The 21,349-nt window shown below is 43.8% G+C and overlaps 1 protein-coding gene across 1 annotated transcript in view; it reads left to right on the forward strand.

Annotated features, from left to right (window-relative positions):
- NAALADL2 (N-acetylated alpha-linked acidic dipeptidase like 2) overlaps positions 1–21,349 on the forward strand; it is a 608,694-nt gene that overhangs the window by 566,245 nt on the left and 21,100 nt on the right. Inside the window, exon 13 of the mRNA XM_075202155.1 lies at positions 2,664–2,859. Within this exon, the coding sequence (XP_075058256.1) occupies positions 2,664–2,859 (196 nt within the window). The remainder of the gene's footprint in view (positions 1–2,663; positions 2,860–21,349) is intronic.

A 21,349-nucleotide genomic window follows, 5' to 3' on the forward strand; every position in this document is an offset into this window, starting at 1 on the left:
GATGGAAGGATTTTCTAGCTTTGTGGCGGGTGCACAGAAATGTATACTCCACAACAACACTTGAATTGTGCACCAGCTATGAGTTGGGAAAAATTGGGTCTCATCCTATACTTTTAATGGGGCGCATTCTGCACTTTGGCAGAGAAATTCGCACTTTGACAGAGAAATGCATTTCTAAGCCCACTTCACCTAAATAAAAGCTTCTAATAGTAAACAATATAATAAGCATAGTCTGATATCTTTGCACTCTTTTGTTTTATTTTAGCCATACATGAGCCTAAACCCAACAGTATTCTAGGAGAAAAAAAGAAATCTTGAATTTAATAAAATGGATGGTTTTAAAGAGGTAGAATGGTAGACAGTGATTTACACTTTTCCACTGCCCAGCGCGCTGTTTGTCGTGCCAAAGCAAAGAGAATAGTTTCATGTGATATGCTCTGTCTATTTTATATACTAGATACGAAAGAACAATAGGAGATTTGGGGGGATCTGCTCTATGCCTCCCCCAGGAAGCAAACTTACAAATGACTTTATTAAGCATAACATCTTTAAAGTTTACTGAAATATAGCTCACAGAAACATTTATAGTAATAACAATTTCATGGCACCTCTACCTAACTTCTATGCCAGTCACTTTTTATCTCACAGACAGATAAAATATAAATGTATGAAAAATGCTGTAGTAAGTAGTTAATGCATCCCATGATACAGATCACACAAGAAGGTTGCTTAGGGCCAATCTTATTAATATACTTATTTCTTCTTTTACAACAAGTTATGTAATTGTGCTGCAGGTAAATAGGTCAGTTAAAGCTGCCGGTGTCTACAACATATAACTTAAAATTAATTAACACTTTCAGTACTTGCTGGGGAAGCTGCTCAAAATGTGTTATCCAATTAAATGTTCAACCTGTATTCTATTTTGGAATGACTGTGTGCCTTAGCAATTGAAACATTACAATTGATCATTTACAGATAAATAGGAACTGGCATTTTTCACCTCTTCATAAGTAAAGTAAAATTTTGATTTGTACTTTTTCACCAGGTTTGCACTAAAGACAATTTATGAAACACATCTGCAATTGATGGGATGTTATCTTTTCAAATGTAGCAATATGCTATTGGTGTTGGATCAAGTAGAGTCCATTATACTCACTACGCTATTGTGGGCGAAAGTATATAAATATGTGCGTCTGACATACTAATGTCTGACATGCACCTGTTTAGAGTTGGACATATATTTAGATACATCTAAGTATGTCTTTTTTGTCACATAATTTGTAATTGTATATTTGGGGCACAAAATGCGTCTAACTCTAAATGAGCCCCTATCTGTCTACGCTATTGGTACTTATTTTCCCTATGTACTGTAGTGTAGCCTAAAACAAAACTGTAATAATTATATTTATTAGTTTCCATGTAGGATAAAAGTAACAAAATAACTAAATGGAAAAATTAGTCAGTATATGGAGGGGTGAAACAATTTCAGTTTTAACGGTATTAATTTGTCAGGGATGGCTGATGATATTGCCCCCAAAAAGGGTTGAAAGACACATATAGTTTTTTGTTGGAGGAATAAAAACCAAACAAATAAGGAGTTTTTGTAAAATAATGTAGCATTATGGTGCCATCTCATATCCTAATATTTTACCAGATTAGAAAATAAATATCAACAGTGAAAATGCAGTATGTGTCATGCAGTAGCTACCATACTCCAGGTACACCAGGGGAGGGCTGGCACATTTTAACATGGGGGGAGGAGGGGACTCAACTCAGCAGCCTATTAGAAACTTTTTAAAGGCAAAAAATGCAGGTGGCCCAGTGACAAAGGTAGCTCACTGTGGGATCGGCCCAGGGGGAAGATAGCCCCCTGCCCCCCTATCCTCACCCGTCCCTGAGGTACCCACCAGTTAAATAAATGATAAGCATCAGATCAGGTCAGTGATCCCTGCTTGTTAGTATTTCTGCATTTGTAACATTTAATTAGCAGATAGTTTATAGTACAGATGTTTATCCCTTATATTATACAGATACATTGATTTATTTTCCCAGCAAAGTATTCAAATCTGAGTTTCTGCTAATCCCAAGCTCCAAGGACTTTTCCATTACATAGAATATTAGTCTAGACACATGCACAATTTTAGTTCCAGTGAAGACGACTATTAACTGAACTTGTATTTTTTTAAAACTTAACTTCATTGTTTTTGGACACAATATATGTATTACTTTTAAACAGATCCTACTTCCTGCCTTATTAAAACTGAAGAAATTTTCACCCATAAATAAAGCTGTTTGATATAAAGCAGCATGTTAAGATAATTTATAGGTGCTATTCTTTTACAATGTTACCATTTTGTTATTGGTGTAAATTCAACAATTTTATCACTGAATGTATTACTCCGTGTAATTCAAAACTCATAAAAATGAGCCTTTCTCATAATTCCCGAGCAGCAACTGTGCATTTCTGTTACAAAATATAAATAAATCAATCTCCTTCACTGGATAGGAAAATTGTATTTGTGAAACTGAAATATACTACAAACATGAGCTTTGAATTAAACCTATGTTAAATAGAAGGTCATAAGATGATGCAGAATGAAGCATTAATTTCCTTTAATATATATTATATTATATTGCTGTTTATGTTGTAATAACTGTTTTAGGTGATGCCATGTCTACTGGTTTAATGGAAATTGCCAGACTTTTAAGAGAAACTGCACAATTGTTCCAGTCCAATGAAATGCGCCCAGCAAATGACCCAAAAGAGAGGGATCCAACCAGAGTCAGAATGTTAAATGATATTCTTCAAAATATGGAAAAGAACTTCCTGATTAATTCATCCCCTCCAGGATTTTTCAGGTAAATGCACAATCTTTAATAGGATTCTTCTCTGAATGTGATGTAACCCTCACCTACATTTATTTATTATATATTATAAATACTAGAGTAACCAGACGGAAACCACCTTAAATTAATGCAATAAGTTACTTAATTAACAGAATTCAGAATTCAGAAAATAGAATTCTTTTTTATACACTACATTAAATGTAGAAATTCTAACAATGGAGTATTACATACCCAGTACAAATGTAACAGGCAGGGCCCCCCTACTTCCTTCGTTCACCTGACCCTCATTTTTAAATTATGCTCTACCCAACATTTGCCTCCCCCCTATTCTCTTCAGTCACCCTCCATCCCCATTTCCATCTAACCCCTGCAGTAATTTACTTACCTTTCTGCATCTTCCTGTTGTCTCCTTTTGGCTCCTCTCTACTGACAGCGCTGTGAAATTATTAATTGCATGACGTCAGCAATGCTAAATACACTTTTAAAGGAACTAAATAATTTATTTATACACTACAATATATGTATAACTTCTTCCATCAAAATTACATTGCTGGTCCCCACAAGACACGCTGATATATGTGGCAGCAAATAACTGTCACATTTTCTAGACCACCCAGCAGGTCACATGTTCCAGGTATATTTGTGGAATCACGCAACATCTGTTACATACAGACTCTCTGTACACACAACATGAATGTGACTGAAAGGTGTTAATGACTTTATACCCACTCTACTTTCACACAGGCTTCAATCACTCCACAAAGCAGTCCGCACATCATAAAACCATGTAACCACCACATAAAGCTTACTAATCTGCGTGACTGTAAGAGCATTCCACAATCTAGAACTTTGATAGTCAAAGGGCTAATACAACAGTTAATCCTTTCTTATAGTGAATTAATGAGGCCTCAGGATAGAACCTATTAAAGATTTCAGCTCCGTCTCTGAGAGCAAAGGACACTTAATACAACCTACAATTTCAGGGAGTGAACAGTGCGGGGACAGGGCATTCGCTCTAGTCAATTTACAGTAATGGCATGCCAAACTCAGCCACATCCGAATCAAGCTCTAAGCATGGCAAAGTTTCTTGTTTTTCTGCTATATTTCCAGTTAAAGGGGTAGTCTAAGTCCTCAGTACTAGTGATGACAGTGATGGAATTTATAATCCACATAGGCTTTGGACGTGTTGTGCAGTGTCTTGTATAGTTGAGCACAGCAGACCTGCACCCGAATTCATCTGCGCACATATCTAAAGATCCATTCCTTGAGGAATTCGGGAGCGCGCTTTAAAACAAAGGCACATTGCACTCAGTATGCGTGCCTCGATGAATCAGGCCCTTTGTATGGTGTCCATTGCAGGATGACCCTGTGTTCCATTTGTTTTGTCTTGAAAAATTAAATATCTAAAATGCTCTTTTATTGCAAATAACATTTAAATCTTAATATAAATTAATCCAACATTAATTGCTCTTAATCTAATTAATCTAACATTTAAAAAGTCAACATTTTGTCTACTACTGTGTCAGAATTCAGGTGCTATTAATACTATTATTATCTTTGTAGGACATCTCTTTTTTTATTCATGAGATATTGATATGTGTATAATCATAGCAATAGCTCAAAACTACAAACTTGATAAATAATAGAGAAAAAAAATTCTAAAGCGTACTACTGAACTGCTGGTTTTCTAATTCAAACACCCTATGGGTATTAGACTTGACTCAGATGTCCACTGACTATATTTTAAAATTAAAACATTACTGAAGACTATACTGTGTGGAGTTTGATGCTTTTACTTCTTGAAAGCCGATTTTCAATCGTGACCTTCATTCACTAATAGTGCTTACTTTGTAATGGTCTATAAATAATTAAATTTACTTTATATGGCTACAGTGATGGTTATGCATACAGAAAATGAAAGCCTTCATCTTAAATTTTTTGTTATAGTGTGGTGTTATTTTTACATGTCTACAAATATGTGTTTTAAACTCTATTTAACAACTAAGTGGCTATGTTAGATTTTATGTAATCATGGTATCCACACATTGCCATTGGCTGTGGGAATTATTTTTTACAGTAAAATGATAATGCAAATTAATATTTATGAGATTAATGGTAACTACTGTGTACCGACCCGGCTTGTCGATTGGCCCTTCTCCTGCTGAGTCCCTGGCTTGTCTGTATCAACTGATCTACTGTGTACCGACCCGGCTTGTCAATTAACCCTTCTCCTGCTGAATCCCTGGCTTATCTGCACCAACTGATCTACTGTGTACCGACCCGGCTTGTCAATTAACCCTTCTCCTGCTGAATCCCTGGCTTATCTGCATCAACTGATCTACTGTGTACCGACCCGGCTTGTCAGTTAACCCTTCTTCTGCTGTATCCCTGGCTTATCTGCACCAACTGATCTACTGTGTACCGACCCGGCTTGTCGGTTGGCCCTTCTCCTGCTGGGTCCCTGGCTTGTCTGCATCAACTGATCTACTGTGTACCGACCCGGCTTGTCAATTGGCCCTTCTCCTGCTGGGTCCCTGGCTTGTCTGCACCAACTGATCTACTGTGTACCGACCCGGCTTGTCAATTAACCCTTCTCCTGCTGGGTCCCTGGCTTATCTGCAGCAGCTGATCGGCTGTGTGCCGACCCGGCTTGTCGGTTGGCCCTTCTCCTGCTGAATCCCTGGCTTAACTGCATCAACTGCATATAAAACATTATTTTATATGCCATTATTTTGTTTTTCCTGATTGTACATTTACAAGTTTCTACTTTTTACCTGTTATTTTTCTACTATTTATATGCCTTTATCTTGTTTTTCCTGATTTTATATTTACCAGCAACTAGTTTTACCTGTTATTATTCTTGCCTATTTCCATTGTCCTTATTACCTCTCCTTCTATTATTCTTTGCCTTCCACGCCCTAATTGGTTATTGTCCTCCATCTTGCTATTGTCTCCCTGCTTATTCTTACCTGTTATCCGCTGTCCTTATTATCTTACTGTTCTGCTATCATTCTTACCTGTCTTCATTGTCCTTATTATCTCACTGTACTGTTGTTCCATGCCCTCCACGCCCTAATTCGTTATTATCTTCCACCTTTTCATTGTCTTCCTGCCTTTGTTCTTACCTGTTTTTCACTGTCCCCACTATCTCACTGTTCTGTTACTCTCTCTCCCTACTATGCCTCCCCGCTCTCACTCCATACCCATACTCTCCCCCCGCCCTACCTCTCCCGTTCCTCCCCGCCATCCCCCGCGCGCTGCTCATCTTGCTAACCTCATCCCCATTTCCCCCCTCTCCTCTCCCCCTTTCTTCTGTGCCCTCTGGAATGCCAGATCCGTCCGCAACAAGCTGACTGCTATCCACGACCTCTTTCTATCCAACTCCTTTAACCTTCTTGCCGTTACTGAAACCTGGCTCTCTGATTCTGATACTACTTGCCCCGCTGCCCTCTCCTATGGTGGCCTCTCCTTCACCCACTCCGCCAGGCCTGGTGCCCGCCCTGGCGGTGGAGTTGGCCTCCTCCTCTCCTCCACCTGTACTTTTCGTGTCATTCCCCCTGAACCCTCCCTCTCCTTCTCCTCTTTTGAAGCTCACTCCATCCGCCTCTTCTACCCCATCCATCTCCGCGTCACTGTCATCTACCGCCCCCCTGGCCCCACCTCCCTCTTCCTTGACAACTTTGCTAGCTGGCTTCCTCACTACCTCTCCTCCGATCTCCCCTCGATCATTCTCGGTGACTTTAATATCCCCATCGACAACCCCACCTACCCTGCTTCCAGCAAACTGCTCACCCTCTCTTCCTCCCTTGGTCTCACCCAATGGACCTCCTCCTCTACCCACTGCCTTGGTCACTCCCTTGATCTTGTCTTCTCCTACCTATGTAATCTCTCCGACTTCTCCATCTCTCCCTTTCCTCTATCCGACCACCATCTCCTCTCCTTCTCTCTCTCCTCTTCTCCTGCTCCCCTCCCCCTGCCCAAACCTACTCTGTCCATACGCAACCTCGATGCTCTTGACCCTGCCTCTCTGTCCTCCTCTCTCGATACCCTCCTTTCTCCCCTTTCCTCCCAGGCCTGCCCCAACCAGGCGGTCTCCCTCTACAATCACACCCTCACCTCCGCTCTGGATGCGGTTGCCCCTGCCCACTCCGTCCACCCCCGCTGCTCCAAACCCCAACCCTGGCACTCCAAATTTACCCGCTTCCTCCAAAAATGCTCCCGTTCTGCCGAACGTCACTGGAGAAAATCCCGCTCCCTGGCTGACTTCCTCCACTTTAAATTCATCCTTTCATCCTACAGCTCTGCCCTCTCACTCGCTAAACAATCTTTCTTTAAATCCCTCATCTCTTCCCAATCCTCTAACCCCCGCCGCCTCTTTGCCACCTTTAGCACTCTCCTGGCCCCCTCCCCTCCCCCCACCCCCTCCTCCCTGACTGCCTCTGATTTCGCCTCCTTCTTCTCCTCTAAAATCGAGGCCATCCGACTTGAAATCTCCTCTTCCACTCTCTCTTCCACCCCTCCCACTCTTCTGTCCTCCCCCCCCAACCACCTTCCCCTCCACTCCTTCCGTCCCACCACCGGCGAGGAAGTCCACTCTCTCATTTTATCATCCCCCCCCACTACCTGCCCCCTGGATCCCATCCCCTCCCACCTTCTTCGCTCCCTTTCCCCCACCACCTGCTCCCACCTCGCTCACCTCTTTAATCTCTCCCTCTCCACTGGCATCTTCCCCTCCTCCTTCAAACATGCTCTCGTATCCCCCATTCTTAAGAAACCTAATCTCGACTCCACTTCTTTTTCGAACTATCGCCCCATATCTCTTCTCCCATTTGCCTCCAAAATTCTTGAGAGGCTCGTCTGCAGCCGTCTCACCTCCTACCTTTCTGAATACTCCCTCCTTGATCCTCTCCAGTCTGGTTTCCGCCCCCTCCACTCCACTGAAACTGCCCTGGCTAAAGTCACCAATGACCTCCTCTATGCAAAAGCCAGGGGCCACTTCTCCCTTCTCATCCTCCTTGACCTCTCTGCAGCCTTTGACACCGTTGACCACCCCCTCCTCCTTCACACCCTCCAGTCTTTCGGCCTCTCCGGCCCAGTCCTGTCCTGGTTCACCTCTTACCTTACTCACCGTTCCTTCTCTGTCACCACCTCTGGGTCTCTCTCCCCCCCATCCACCCTTCCAGTCGGGGTCCCTCAGGGCTCTGTTCTGGGACCCTTACTCTTCTCTCTATACACCTCCTCCCTGGGTGAACTCATCAGCTCCTTCGGCTTCAGCTACCACCTTTACGCTGACGACACTCAACTATACCTCTCCTCTCCTGATCTCTCTCCCTCCCTCCTCTCTAGGGTGTCCGCCTGCCTCTCTGCCATCTCCTCCTGGATGTCCTCTCGATTCCTCAAACTTAACCTTGCCAAAACTGAGCTCATAGTTTTTCCTCCCTCTCATACCCCATCCCCTTCTGACCTCTCCATCACTGTCGACAACACCTCTATCTCCCCTGTCCCCCAACTTCGCTGCCTTGGTGTCATCCTCGACTCCTCTCTCTCCTTTGGCCCCCACATCCTCTCTCTTGCTAAATCCTGCCGCTTCCAGCTGCGCAACATCGCTCGCATCCGGCCCTTCCTCTCCCAAGATGCCACCAAATGCCTTATCCACTCTCTGATCATCTCCCGCCTGGACTACTGCAACCTCCTCCTCACTGGCCTCCCCCACTCTCATCTCGATCCCCTTCGATCCGTCCTTAACGCTGCAGCTAGGCTTATTTTCCTCTCTCGCCGCTCCTCTTTTGTCTCCCCCCTCTACCTAGCCCTTCACTGGCTCCCATTCCCCTTCAGAATCCTCTTTAAGCTCCTCACACTCACCTACAAGGCCCTCGCCAACTCCACTGCGCCCTACATCTCCACCCTCCTCTCTATTCATGCTCCATCCCGCCCTCTCCGTTCTGCCTCTGACCGTCGCCTCTCTTCCCCCCTTATAACCTCCTCCCACGCGCGTATCCAAGACTTCGCCCGCGCTGCCCCCCTCCACTGGAACAAGCTCCCTCCCTCCATCAGAACTTCCCCTAATCTATCCAGCTTCAAACGGGCCCTAAAAACCCACCTTTTTCTTAAAGCCTTTCTGTCTCCCACTTAACTTCCTACCTTATCTTCTGCCTCTGTCCCCCTACTCTCCCTCTCTCCCCTGCGTCTCTCTGTCTGTCCACCCCTCCCCTTAGATTGTACGCTCCTCTGAGCAGGGCCATCTCTCCTCCTGTTTCCACCACTTCTAACTCTGCTCTCCAGCTACTTAGCCCTCCTCCTCAAAGGTCCTCCACCCCACATCCACTTTCGCTCCCTCCTCCCCCCTGGGGGTCTCCCTGTCTTCCACGCCCCCCTTCTTGGGCCCCGTCATTTTTGGATCCTCCCTCCCCCTTCCCCGCCCTCTCTAGCTGTGCATTGAGCGTACTGAGTTGCTGTGTTTACTGTACTGTGCTGTCTCCCATTGTATTGTGATTTTGTTTGTCTCTGTACGGCGCTGCGGATGCCTTGTAGCGCCTTATAAATAAATATTAATAATAATAATAACTTCCCCTATGTAGATTACTGGTTATTTTCCCTATGTATTGGATTTCTTGAACTCTGATTCAATACTGGCTAAGGAGCCATTTCATCCGAAAAAATTGCTTTCTTTGACGTTGTTCTCTGTTTCCACCAATCACAGATGTGTAAGTATTACCAGATACCTGGTAATAATGAATGGCAGTCAAGGGTCCCCTTCACTAGGGAGGGGGAGGCTCAGCAAAGTTTACCAGCTGATTTCTTTCTCTTTCTCTTTGAGTGAGATTTAAACTGGAGTCAAGTCAAGAAAAGTCTTCTCCTCCCTCTATACATCTATTCCGAACCCATTGGTGTAGTTAAAGAGCTCCAGACAGTAACAACTGTCCAATTTATAAGAATTCCTAGTATATAGTATAATACCGTATTATTGTCAGTATACTGAACTCAAATATCCAGAATATAATACACCCAAAAAATACTATAGCCTTATGACCACATTATACAGTATAGCTTTCATGCCTATAGTATTATTTTTCTGCTTTGTGATATCACTGAAAAGAATGGAACCAGAGAGTTACAGCCAGGAACTGTCAGTAATCATGCAGTACTAGCTAATTCTTATTCTATGATTGGCAACCGAGCACTAGTAACAAGGTAAAGCTAATAGCAGCCCATGGTTGTTGACATTTGGGAGTTTATTCCCTTTACTGGCAGGGGGTACAAACATGAAGGAATGTCAGAGCCTATAACAGTAGCATGTGGCTCATGTCAAATGTGACTGCTGTAACCAGGGGCGGATTGGGAACTTAAAGTGTCCCTGGAAAAAATTATTGAAGTGGCCTCATGTCGGCGGGACCAAAATAACTGTAGGTGGGGCCAACACAAAAGTAGGCGGGATTTAGAACTACAGGAATTTGGTTGTAGTAACATTTAGGAAAACCTAGATGTGATGACTTTACACACAGTGGGTCATCTCTAAAGCCATGCAGGGCAAATGTATAGTATACTATAGGCAGCCCCCTCTTAGTATAGTATAGTATAGTATAGGTAGCCCCCCAATAGTATAGTATAGGTAGCCCCCTTAGTATAGTATAGTATACTAAGCCCCCCTCACTTACCTTCAGTTGCTCTGAGCAGTGTCTCTTCTCACATCAGGTAGACAGGAAGTGAAGTCAGACTTCCTGTCTGCCGAACAGCACCATGGGAGCCTAGCAATTGGCTGCCTGTACACATACATCTTGTAGTTGCGGAAAGTGGCCGCAAGCATAACTGATACTGTACCTGAGCTGAAAAGTCTGGCGTTCTTTCACCTCCCTTGAGTTGTTTGAGTCTGCCTAATAAGTATTTGGGACCTCAGATGCCACCTCTGTGCTGCTGTTTGATGGAGAAGGCATAAGTATGGGTCAGAAAACCACTGTGAGGTGGGTCTCACTGAGGGTAGTCTTCATTTTATGTGGTACTAATAAAGTAATTTTATCGCTTACCAATAAAACATTGTCCAATGCGACTGTTGTGGTTCCAACGCACAATGTATATAATTGCAAAATATAGCAGGATTTTATAGCAAGCCATTGTTATACATTAAAGATGTTTAAAATAAAGCAGGAAAGTATAAAAGCACTGAATATATTAAATCTTCATTATAGGGTTCACCAAGGTTCAATGAATGCAGCCATGCTTTCACGTTGCCAGAATCAAAGAGAGCTAGAACAAAAGCCAGCATGCTTGTATATAGTGTTCAGATGTCACGGTTGGCTTATGGGAAATTGATCCCTATGCTCTGCTGGACATGGCTTAGCCCACCTGGTGGTTTTCACCAGGAACCTCCGCAAGGAGGTATGGATTTAGTGCCACCAAACCTGCAGGTCGCGGTCCTGTGAGTGGGTGAACAGCAGAATGGTGTGGAAGAGCCAGGAAACACGGGTAGAGACAAATGAGGCACAAGGAGAATAGATATCCTGTGGTACAACGAGGAAAAGTGAAGGCTGTCACAATGGTGTATCCAATGGTAACTAATAGAGATACTGGAACAATGGGAGTACAGCACTGGAGTATGCTGAGCATACACAGGAAAGCAGAGGTAGCTGAGGGAGAACAGCCAATGAGTCACCAAGGCAGTTGCGGCTCACAGTGATAGCGGTTAGAGAACTGGAGCTGTCACGATGAAGTACATCAGAGATGGTATAGAAGTACTAGAGCAGCAATAGTTCAGTACAGCAGGAGACTGAGAGTAAACTGACATGGTGAAGGTAACTCATAGTAACAGCCGATGAGTTACAGTAGTAGTAGCTGCTCTGAGTGGTGGCGGTGAGAGAACTGGAGCTGTCACGATGAAGTACAATTGAGATGGTAATATCAGTACTGGAGCAGCAATAGTTCAACACAGCCGGAGACTGAGAGCAGACTTAAGTAGCGGGAGTAACTCATAGTAACAGCTGATGAGTCACATTAGTAGCAGTGGCTCTGAGTGGTAGTGATGATAGAACTGAAGCTGTCGCGATGAAGTACACTGGAGATGGTAGTAGCAGTGCTGGAGCAGCAATAGTTCAACACAGCAGGAGACTGAGCAAACTGAAGTAATGGAGGTAACCCATAGTAACAGCTGATGAGTCACAGGTGTACAGGGCCTGATTAAGGGTTCTGGCCGCCCTAGGCTAATACCACCGCAGCGCCCCCCTCCTCCGAATATATAGGTGTATAGGAACACTCCTGAATATGAATGTTCAGGTGTATTCTCCAGCATTCAAATTTAGACAGCTTGTGCCATTGTCTCTTACCTGTTCTTGCTCTTCTCTCTTGCAACTTTGTTATCCTCTCGCTGGCTTCTGGAAAGTTGGCGTCCTGTTTTGAAAATGCAAAAATGTATTAAAATGCAAAATGTTAACAAACCCTGAATGATTAGGCCCTTTAGTTAAAACAAAACACTCCATTATGGCCAGCTAAAAGTACCCCATTGGACAGGCATATATAAGCAATATCTGAATATTTGTTGTCAATCAAATACAAACCTCTACCAGCCCCATCTCACTAATATTTAGTATTCTAGTGATTGCTGAGACCACCCATGTGACCACCACACAATCATGAGATTCTGCCCCCCAAAGCTGCTGTATTTTTTAAATACCCCCTGCAGCCATTTTCTTTAACCACACCCCCCCCCCCACAGCCATTTTCCTTAACCCCTGCTGCAGCCATTTTCTTTACCTCCCACCCTGCATCCATCCCCCTTGCAGCTATTTTCCTTACCTCCACTCTGTAGCTATCCCCCCGTCACATCAAAACTCCCCCAGTCACATATATCAGCCCCCCTCCTCTGCCCTCCTTCATACATAACAACCTCTCTCCCTCCCTATAGATTTTCATGGCAGCCCCCCCTCCCACCCTATAGATTTGTATGACAGTCCCCCTCTCCCTCCCTATACATATGCATGACAGTCCCCCCTCTCCCTCCCTATAGATATGCAGGATAGTCCCCCCCTCCCTATAGATATGCAGGGTAGTTCCCCCCTCCCTATAGATATGCAGTGTAGTTCCCCCCCTCCCTATAGATATGCAGGGTAGTTCCCCCCCTCCCTATAGATATGCAGGGCAGTCCCCCCCCTCCCTATAGATATGCAGGGCAGTTTCCCCCCCCTCCTTATAGATATGCAGGGCAGTTCCACCCTCCCTATAGATATGCAGGGCAGTTCCCCCCCTCCCTATAGATATGCAGGACAGTTTCCCCCCCCTCCCTATAGATATGCAGGGCAGTTCCCCCCCTCCCTATAGATATGCAGGGCAGTTCCCCCCCTCCCTATAGATATGCAGGACAGTTCCCCCCCCTCCCTATAGATATGCAGGGCAGTTCCCCCCCTCCCTATAGATATGCAGGGCAGTTACCCCCCTCCCTATAGATATGCAGGGCAGTTCCCACCCCTCCCTATAGATATGTAGGGCAGTTCCCCCCCTCCCTATAGATATGCAGGGCAGTTCCCCCACTCCCTATAGATATGCAGGGCAGTTCCCCCCCCTCCCTATAGATATGCAGGGCAGTTCCCCCCTCCCTATAGATATGCAGGGCAGTTCCCCCCCTCCCTATAGATATGCAGGACAGTTTCCCCCCCTCCCTATAGATATGCAGGGCAGTTCCCCCCTCCCTATAGATATGCAGGGCAGTTCCCTCCTCCCTATAGATATGCAGGACAGTTCCCCCCCTCCCTATAGATATGCAGGGCAGTTCCCCCCCTCCCTATAGATATGCAGGGCAGTTCCCCCCCTCCCTATAGATATGCAGGGCAGTTCCCCCCTCCCTATAGATATGCAGGGCAGTTCCCCCCTCCCTATAGATATGCAGGGCAGTTCCCCCCTCCCTATAGATATGCAGGGCAGTTCCCCCTCCCTATAGATATGCAGGGCAGTTCCCCCCTTCACTTACCTGTAGTTGTGCCAGCGTCGCTCCTCTCCTCAGATCAGCAGATAGGAAGTGAAGACGTCCTGCTTCCTTTCTACTGCACAGCAACAGGCAGCCTGGTGATTGGCTGTGTGTTGCTAACCACTGACCACCAATGCATTTGACCGTCGAGCCCTCCACCCCCCAGCGGCGACACCCCCCCCTGCGGTGACCCCCCGCTCCTCCACCCCGAAAAATAAAATGAATGAAGAAAAAAAAAAAAAAGAATGAAAAAAATAAATAAATACCTGCAGCGCCCCGCCCCCCCGGGACCCAGCGCCCCAGGCTGCAGCCTGGTCAGCCTAGTGGTTGATCAGGCCCTGCAGGTGTAGTAGCAGCTCTGAGTTGTAGCAATGAGAGAACTGAAGCTGTCGCGATGAAGTACACTGGAGATGGTAGTAGCAGTGCTGGAGCAGCAATAGTTCAACACAGCAGGAGACTGAGAGCAGACTGGAACACAGGCAAACCATGAGGAGAACAGGAACCAGAACCACAGGCTACAGGAAGTGAGCTTGAAGAACAGGCATCAGACAGGTAAATCCAGGAGGTTTAAATAGTGCTCCAGAAGTGCTTAGCCAATAAAAAAGTGGGAGGAGGTCCTGAAGTGCAATAGGCTTGCACCTGCACAGATCTGAATATAGCTGAATGAATGAATGAAGTTAGTCTGATGCTGGAACATGGCAGTTTCCAGATAAAGGAAAAGCGGGTAATGGGACAGGTACTACTTGCGGGACCGAAGCGTTACAACAGATAACACTTAGTGAGGTCTTCATTGGTCTAGGGTTAATGATATTACAGTTCCTTGCAAGTTATATGTTTGTTTGATCCTTTCAAAGGGTGAGGGGCAACCTTCCCCAACCATAGTTCAAATGTTTTGACTCTCAATGACCAGTTCAAACTGACCCACACAATAGTACTTTTTAGTATTAATCTCATATTGCTTGTATCTTGCGATCGCTAGATGCGATCGCTACTCTGTCCACACCAGGTTAATGCTGGTGAGATAAGCTTTAATATGAGACCAAGCTCTTTAAAACACCTGAACCATAAAAACCTTTACTACAGTATTACATATGCATAAATAAACAATCAAATACATTTTACTAATAAATAAATGTGGATTGGAACTTTAATAAATATGAACTATATATAAGTGAATGTGTAAGTGCATGCATGCGTTATTTATCGTGCGATCGTGTCATAACACGTGGCGAACTGAATGCAATTGCACGGCAAAACAATATTTAATCAATATACTTTCATTATTCGACTTTGACAGTACACACTTACCTTAATCAGATAGACAAACACAGGTTAATAGGGAAAGCAAATGGGCAATCCACAAACATATGAACACAGAAAAAGACAAAGTAGATAACTAATATATGTATGATGTATTTATAATGTGTGTGTTTAGAGCCCATTATTTCTTGTATAGCAAATTATTGATTCACTGTTTATTAAACATTCATCCCTAGTGTTTATAAACAGCTCTCAGTGAATAAAATTGCTTTTGATATGGGTAAAGCTTGGTTCTTATTAATAATAAATGTGTGCTTTTTTATTGTACATTGTATAGGTATTTTGATATTCTAAGCAACCCAATCTAACAAATAATGTGCAAATTTTTGCTGTCATTATCTTAGCTTACCTCTGACAGCAGCAATTTAAGTTAGTTTAGAAATAACATAGGATCATGAAAATGTAACATTTAAAGTTGATCATGGTTTGAGTGCTCACATGGATGAAAGTATTTCAACTTTTATCCAACTGCATGTGTTGAAAGAATACACATGGAGTTCCTAATTTAACATAAGAAATAAACCATAAAACACAAGTGAACAGAAAAATAAAAGATGAACCATAAAGTCATTTGGGGTTTTTTTTGCCCAGGAATGCTATTGATGCACTGTTTTGTTCTTGCACTGTCACCAGTAATTGTCTACTAAACTGGAATAGCTTATAATAATCATCATGCCATACTCTTCATCTAAAATGTAAGCTCACATTGGGATATACTAATAGAAATAAGTAAACGTAGAGAATAAAGATAAAAATGTAGTAAAATAACATATTGCATTCCATAAAATGTGAACCTACGTTCTTCTGGAAAGTGATACAACTGTTCCATGTGAGTCATATAACACGTACATTCTCATACATTTGGCCACACAAAAACATGGGTAAAAAAAAGAAAATTGCAAGAAATATTTTATTCAGGTTTGTTAGCGCAACAATCTAAATGAAGAAAAATGTACAACCATGACTGGAATATACAGACTGTATGTAAAGCAAATGTGTTGCATGAAATTGATTTGACATTTTTTGGAGCACCTCTGTGCTATGCTAGCATATGATCTATATTGATGGATGCAAGAGTGATAATTCTAAATAACCCATCAATATGGTAACAGCTTCAAGGGGAGATTGAATCCAGGAGGAGGATGAATGAAGATGAAATAGCTGAATGTATCTGGCAACTTAATGTGTCGATAACACCAGTTTACAATAACAACAGGAGCTCAAACATGCAATAGAAATTGAAATTTGTTGTTTAAAGGAACATTATCATCATCAACATTTATTTATATAGCGCCACTAATTCCGCAGCACTGTACTCACTCACATCAGTCCCTGCCCCATTGGGGCTAACAGTTCCCTAACACACACAGACACAGACCCACAGACTAGGGTCAATTTTTTAGCAGCCAATTAAACTACCAGTATGTTTTTAGAGTGTGGGAGGAAACTGGAACACCCGGAGGAAACCCACGCAAACACTGGATACAAACTCCACACAGATACGGCCACGGTCGGGAATTGAACTCATGACCACAGTGCTGTAAGGCAGAAGTGCTAACCACTAAGCCACCGTGCTGCCACATTATATTCTTGAGACAAAAGTGCAAGAGTAAACTATTGAAAAACTGTCAACAAAGTTGATTGAAAAGATAAATCAAGTAATACAGTGCTCTATATAGAGACTCCCAGTCAGAGAATGAAAAACAGAACTTAAAGGAGTGTCTGAAAGAGAGTGAAAAGAGGTTTTGCTTTCATTGTACTGCCAAACTAAGCATCTCCTTTAGAAAAGTGAAATCAGCTTATTACAGAGCTCAGACAGAATTTTTGAGAGTGTTTTGAGCAAAAGGAGTTACACTGAATTGGTAAAAGAGACAGGGAGATAAAAATGTTAAGAGACCCTCTCAATGGTTCAGAAATAAAACGAAAGCTGTTCTCAATGGTTTAGAAGTTCAATGAGAAACTTTACAAGAAAACAAGCAGAGGAAGTTTGATAAGTTACTCAGCAATATAAAAATAGTTAAAGACACACAACCACAGCTCTTGCACTTGAAGATTGTTGAATTTGATGGTACCCCAGGCAGGCCCTGAAAGGCTTGCCAAGAGAAGCAACAAGCAAAGTGGCAAACATATCAAGCAAAGTATTTTTTGGAGAATGAAGGTCAATGATGCTACTCTTGTAAATCTATATTGTAGAGGGTTTAAAGTTAATTTTGCCATGCTACCACTTGCAATCAATATAATTAGTGCTCAACCACATATTCATAACTAAAATGATGAAGGGCAATCCATATGTCCAATAAAGCTGTCGGTCACGTAGGAAATGAGATGAAATGAGTATCAGCTCAAATAATTCATTTGACCTATGCTTGATATCTGTAGATAAAATTTTATTGCAGTTATTAATGATAAAATGATAAAATTGGGTTTGTGTGACACTCCCCAGAAAGAATATGAATATATATATATATATATATATATATATATATATATATATATATATATATATATATATATATATACTATTATCTATATTAGTTTAATTCAGTTTACACTATATTATCCACTCCAATTTTCTATATGGTAACATTCCATTTTAAACATTGGGTATTAAGCAGGAAGGATGTAAATTGTGGTTGTAAAAGTTTGTCACATGTTTCCCCTGGAGACCAACCCTTGTAGGAGGTGAAATATGAAAAGGTGTCTTTAAAGGATAAGACCACTTGCAAGATATTGTCAGAATTTTGGGAACTCAAACTACATTGATAAGCTGTCCACCTTCCAAGCCAATTTCTCTTGGAGTGGATTATACACCATGTATGTAAATTCATAATCTAAATCTTTCTACTTTTTATTTTATCTGTTTGCTGTATATTACGTCATCATTTATTAATTGTTTTTATAATCTGTAAACATTGCACTTTTTCCTTATATTAAATCTAAAATTTTGTAAGTCCTGTCCTTATTGCTCTAAACAAAGTTGCGCTGCCTGTTTAATAGAGGTTGATTGCTTGGCTGTGTTAAATACCAGTGTGGAAGGGGTTATGTCTTTTAGCTATCAGAGTGCAGAGTGTGCACAATTGGGTAAATAAGTCATATGCTTTCTACGGGCCTTACACATAGATGGTGGTAGAAGAGAGATGTGGAAGTGGGTGTCTTTGTTGGGGAAGGGACAGTCGGACTGGCCCGCCGGGGAGCCGGGGTATCCCCGGTAGGCGCCGACCCTGATGGCTCCCCTCTTCATTGGTGGGGGGAGTGAGTACCTTCAAAAAAAAAAAAAAGAAAATCCCTCAAAAAAACTCACGTGATCACAGGTGCCGAAGCCCCTCCTCCCTCCTCTCTACTCAGATCGCACTGGATGTCAGGCGTGATGACGTCACGCCTGACATCCAGTGCGAACGGCATTCAGTGAGGAGCGGCGCAGAAAGGAGTTGGCAAGAAGACAGAAGACAAGAAGAGAAGAAAATTGAAGAGAGAAGCTGATAGAAATGGTAAGTGAAAGAATGGAAGCAAGGGGAGCAAAGGCAGCATGGCAGAGGAAGAAGGGGGCAAAGGCAGCATGGCAGAGGAAAAAGGGGGACAAAGGCAGCATGGCAGAGGAAGAAGGGGGACAAAGGCAGCATGGCAGAGTGTGAAGTGGGGCAAAGCAGCATGGCAGAGAAAGAAGAGGGGTAAAGGCAGCATGGCAGAGAAGGAAAGGGGGCAAAGGCAGCATGGCAGAGGAAGAAGGGGGACAAAGGCAGCATGGCAGACTGTGAAGAGGGGCAAAGGCAGCATGGCAGAGAAAGAAGAGGGGTAAAGGCAGCATGGCAGAGAAGGAAAGGGGGCAAAGGCAGCATGGCAGAGGAAGAAGGGGGACAAAGGCAGCATGGCAGAAGAAGAAGGGAGACAAAGGCAGCATGGCAGAGTGTGAAGGGGGGCAAAAGCAGGATTGCAGAGTATGAAGGGGGACAAAGGCAGCATGGCAGAGTGTGAAGAAGGGCAAAGGCAGCCTGGTAGACTGTGAAGAAGGGCAAAGGCAGCATGGTAGAGGAAGAAGGGAGACAAAGGCAGCATGGCAGACTGTGAATGGGGGCAAAGGCAGCATGGCAAAGTGTGAAGGGGGGCAAAAGCAGCATTGCAGAGTATGAAGGGGGGCAAAGGTAGCATGGCAGAGTGTGAAGAAGGGCAAAGGCAGCATGGCAGACTGTGAAGAAGGGCAAAGGCAGCATGGTAGAGGAAGAAGAGGGACAAAGGCAGCATGGCAGTGTGTGAAGGGGCAAAGGCAGCATGGCAGACTGTGAACTGTGAAGAGGTGCAAAGGCAGCATGGTAGAGTGTGAAGGGGGGCAAAAGCAGCATTGCAGAGTATGAAGGGTGGCAAAGGCAGCATGGCAGAGTGTGAAGAAGGGCAAAGGCAGCATGGTAGACTGTGAGGAAGGGCAAAGGCAGCATGGTAGAGGAAGAAGGGGGACAAAGGCAGCATGGCAGACTGTGAAGGGGGCAAAAGCAGCACGGCAGAGTGTGAAGGGGGGAAAAAAGCAGCATGGCAGACTGTGAAGGGGGGCACAGGCAGCATGGCAGAGTGTGAAGGGGGGCAAAAGCAGCATGGCAGAGTGTGAAGAAGGGAGACAAAGGCAGCATGGCAGACTGTGAACGGGGGCAAAGGCAGCATGGCAAAGTGTGAAGGGGGCAAAAGCAGCATTGCAGAGTATGAAGGGGGGCAAAGGCAACATGGCAGACTGTGAACGGGGGCAAAGGCAGCATGGCAAAGTGTGAAGGGGGGCAAAAGCAGCATTGCAGAGTATGAAGGGGGGCAAAGGCAGCATGGCAGAGTGTGAAGGGGGGCAAAGGCAGCATGACAGACTGTGAAGAGGGGCAAAGGCAGCATGGTAGATGAAGAAGGGGGACAAAGGCAGCATGGCACAATTTGGTAAAGTGGGGCCAGGAGAAGGGGGGAGCAAATGCAGCATGGAGGGTGTAGTGTGATCATAAGAGGGCATAGCCTGGTGATGAAGGGTCACAGTAATGTGTGTGTGATGGCACAGCGTGCTATTCTGTTTGTGGGGTGATGGTGAGGCAATTTAATTTTATAGTGGGGACTATTAATTTAAGATAAGGTGGTTTGGGGGCTATTAAATGAATGTGGGGCTGAGCTTGAGGAGCATAAGGTCTGTTTATTAAATGTGAATATGAATTTTTTAATGGCAGTGACGGTTGCGGGAAATAGGTATATTTGTTATAAGTAAATGCTATTAATTTATTGCTGCGGCTGTTTGGAGGAAGGGAAATAGGTTTATTTATTAAATGGGAATACTATTACTTTAATGTTGGGGCTGGAGGAAGGTCTATGTATTAATAGGGGGTCCTATAGATTTAATGCCGGGGCTGGTTGGAATTTTCGAAATGTACCCATTTTTTTTCCATATAGGGTCCCCAACATTCCAGGATCCAGACATGCCGCAACTAAAGAAACCAGCAGCCATAGATGGTGAAAGTGACAAGAACAGGTAGGAGAGAGCAGGACAGTCTGTCAAATGTTTTGATTCTAGTGGCACAATCCTGATTTTTGGTGACTATTCTGCCCAATCTAAAGGGCAGGTCAAGACTGTGTACTCATTATATATACACTGCATTCTTTATATATTACACTATGGTGCTAGCTGTCCTTCGTGTGCTGACCACTTCCCTCTAGTGTCTGGTCTCTCCTCTATGATGGCTGGCCACACCCCTTCTTGTGGGACCCTAGCATTGCAGTCCCCCGGTGAGCCCTTCATGCCCCAGTCCGACACTGTGGAAGGGACCAGTTAGATCTGCAACCTTAGGGATAGGTGAGTGTAAGACTGAGCGCTGGAATCATGTGTGTCCCGTTACAGTGAACTTCCACGAGTGTGCAGAGTGCGGTTTGTGACAGGTAAAGTAAGTCAGGAGTGGTTTCCTGGAAAACAGAGGTGATATATTGTTTGACTGTTTGATTATTTTTACGTTATCAGATAAGGGAGCCAGCAGAGTCTGGAGTCTGTGAGAAATTTTTGCCAGCTTGTGGTATTTTTCTGTTTTTTACAGAATTAAGTGCTGGATTTAAGAAATGATTCCCTGCACTTAAGGACTGGTAGTATGCTTGACAGGTATACAGTCGTGGTCATAATGGCAAAACTATATGCTTATTATTTTTTATTAAGACATATGTGCAAAACAGTTTCTCTCCTTCCCTATTGTTTTCTTTTCTATCTTGTATGCATGGCAAAGGATACATTAA

The sequence above is a fragment of the Mixophyes fleayi genome, chromosome 3, assembly GCF_038048845.1.
Source record: "Mixophyes fleayi isolate aMixFle1 chromosome 3, aMixFle1.hap1, whole genome shotgun sequence".
Lineage (NCBI taxonomy): Eukaryota > Metazoa > Chordata > Amphibia > Anura > Limnodynastidae > Mixophyes > Mixophyes fleayi.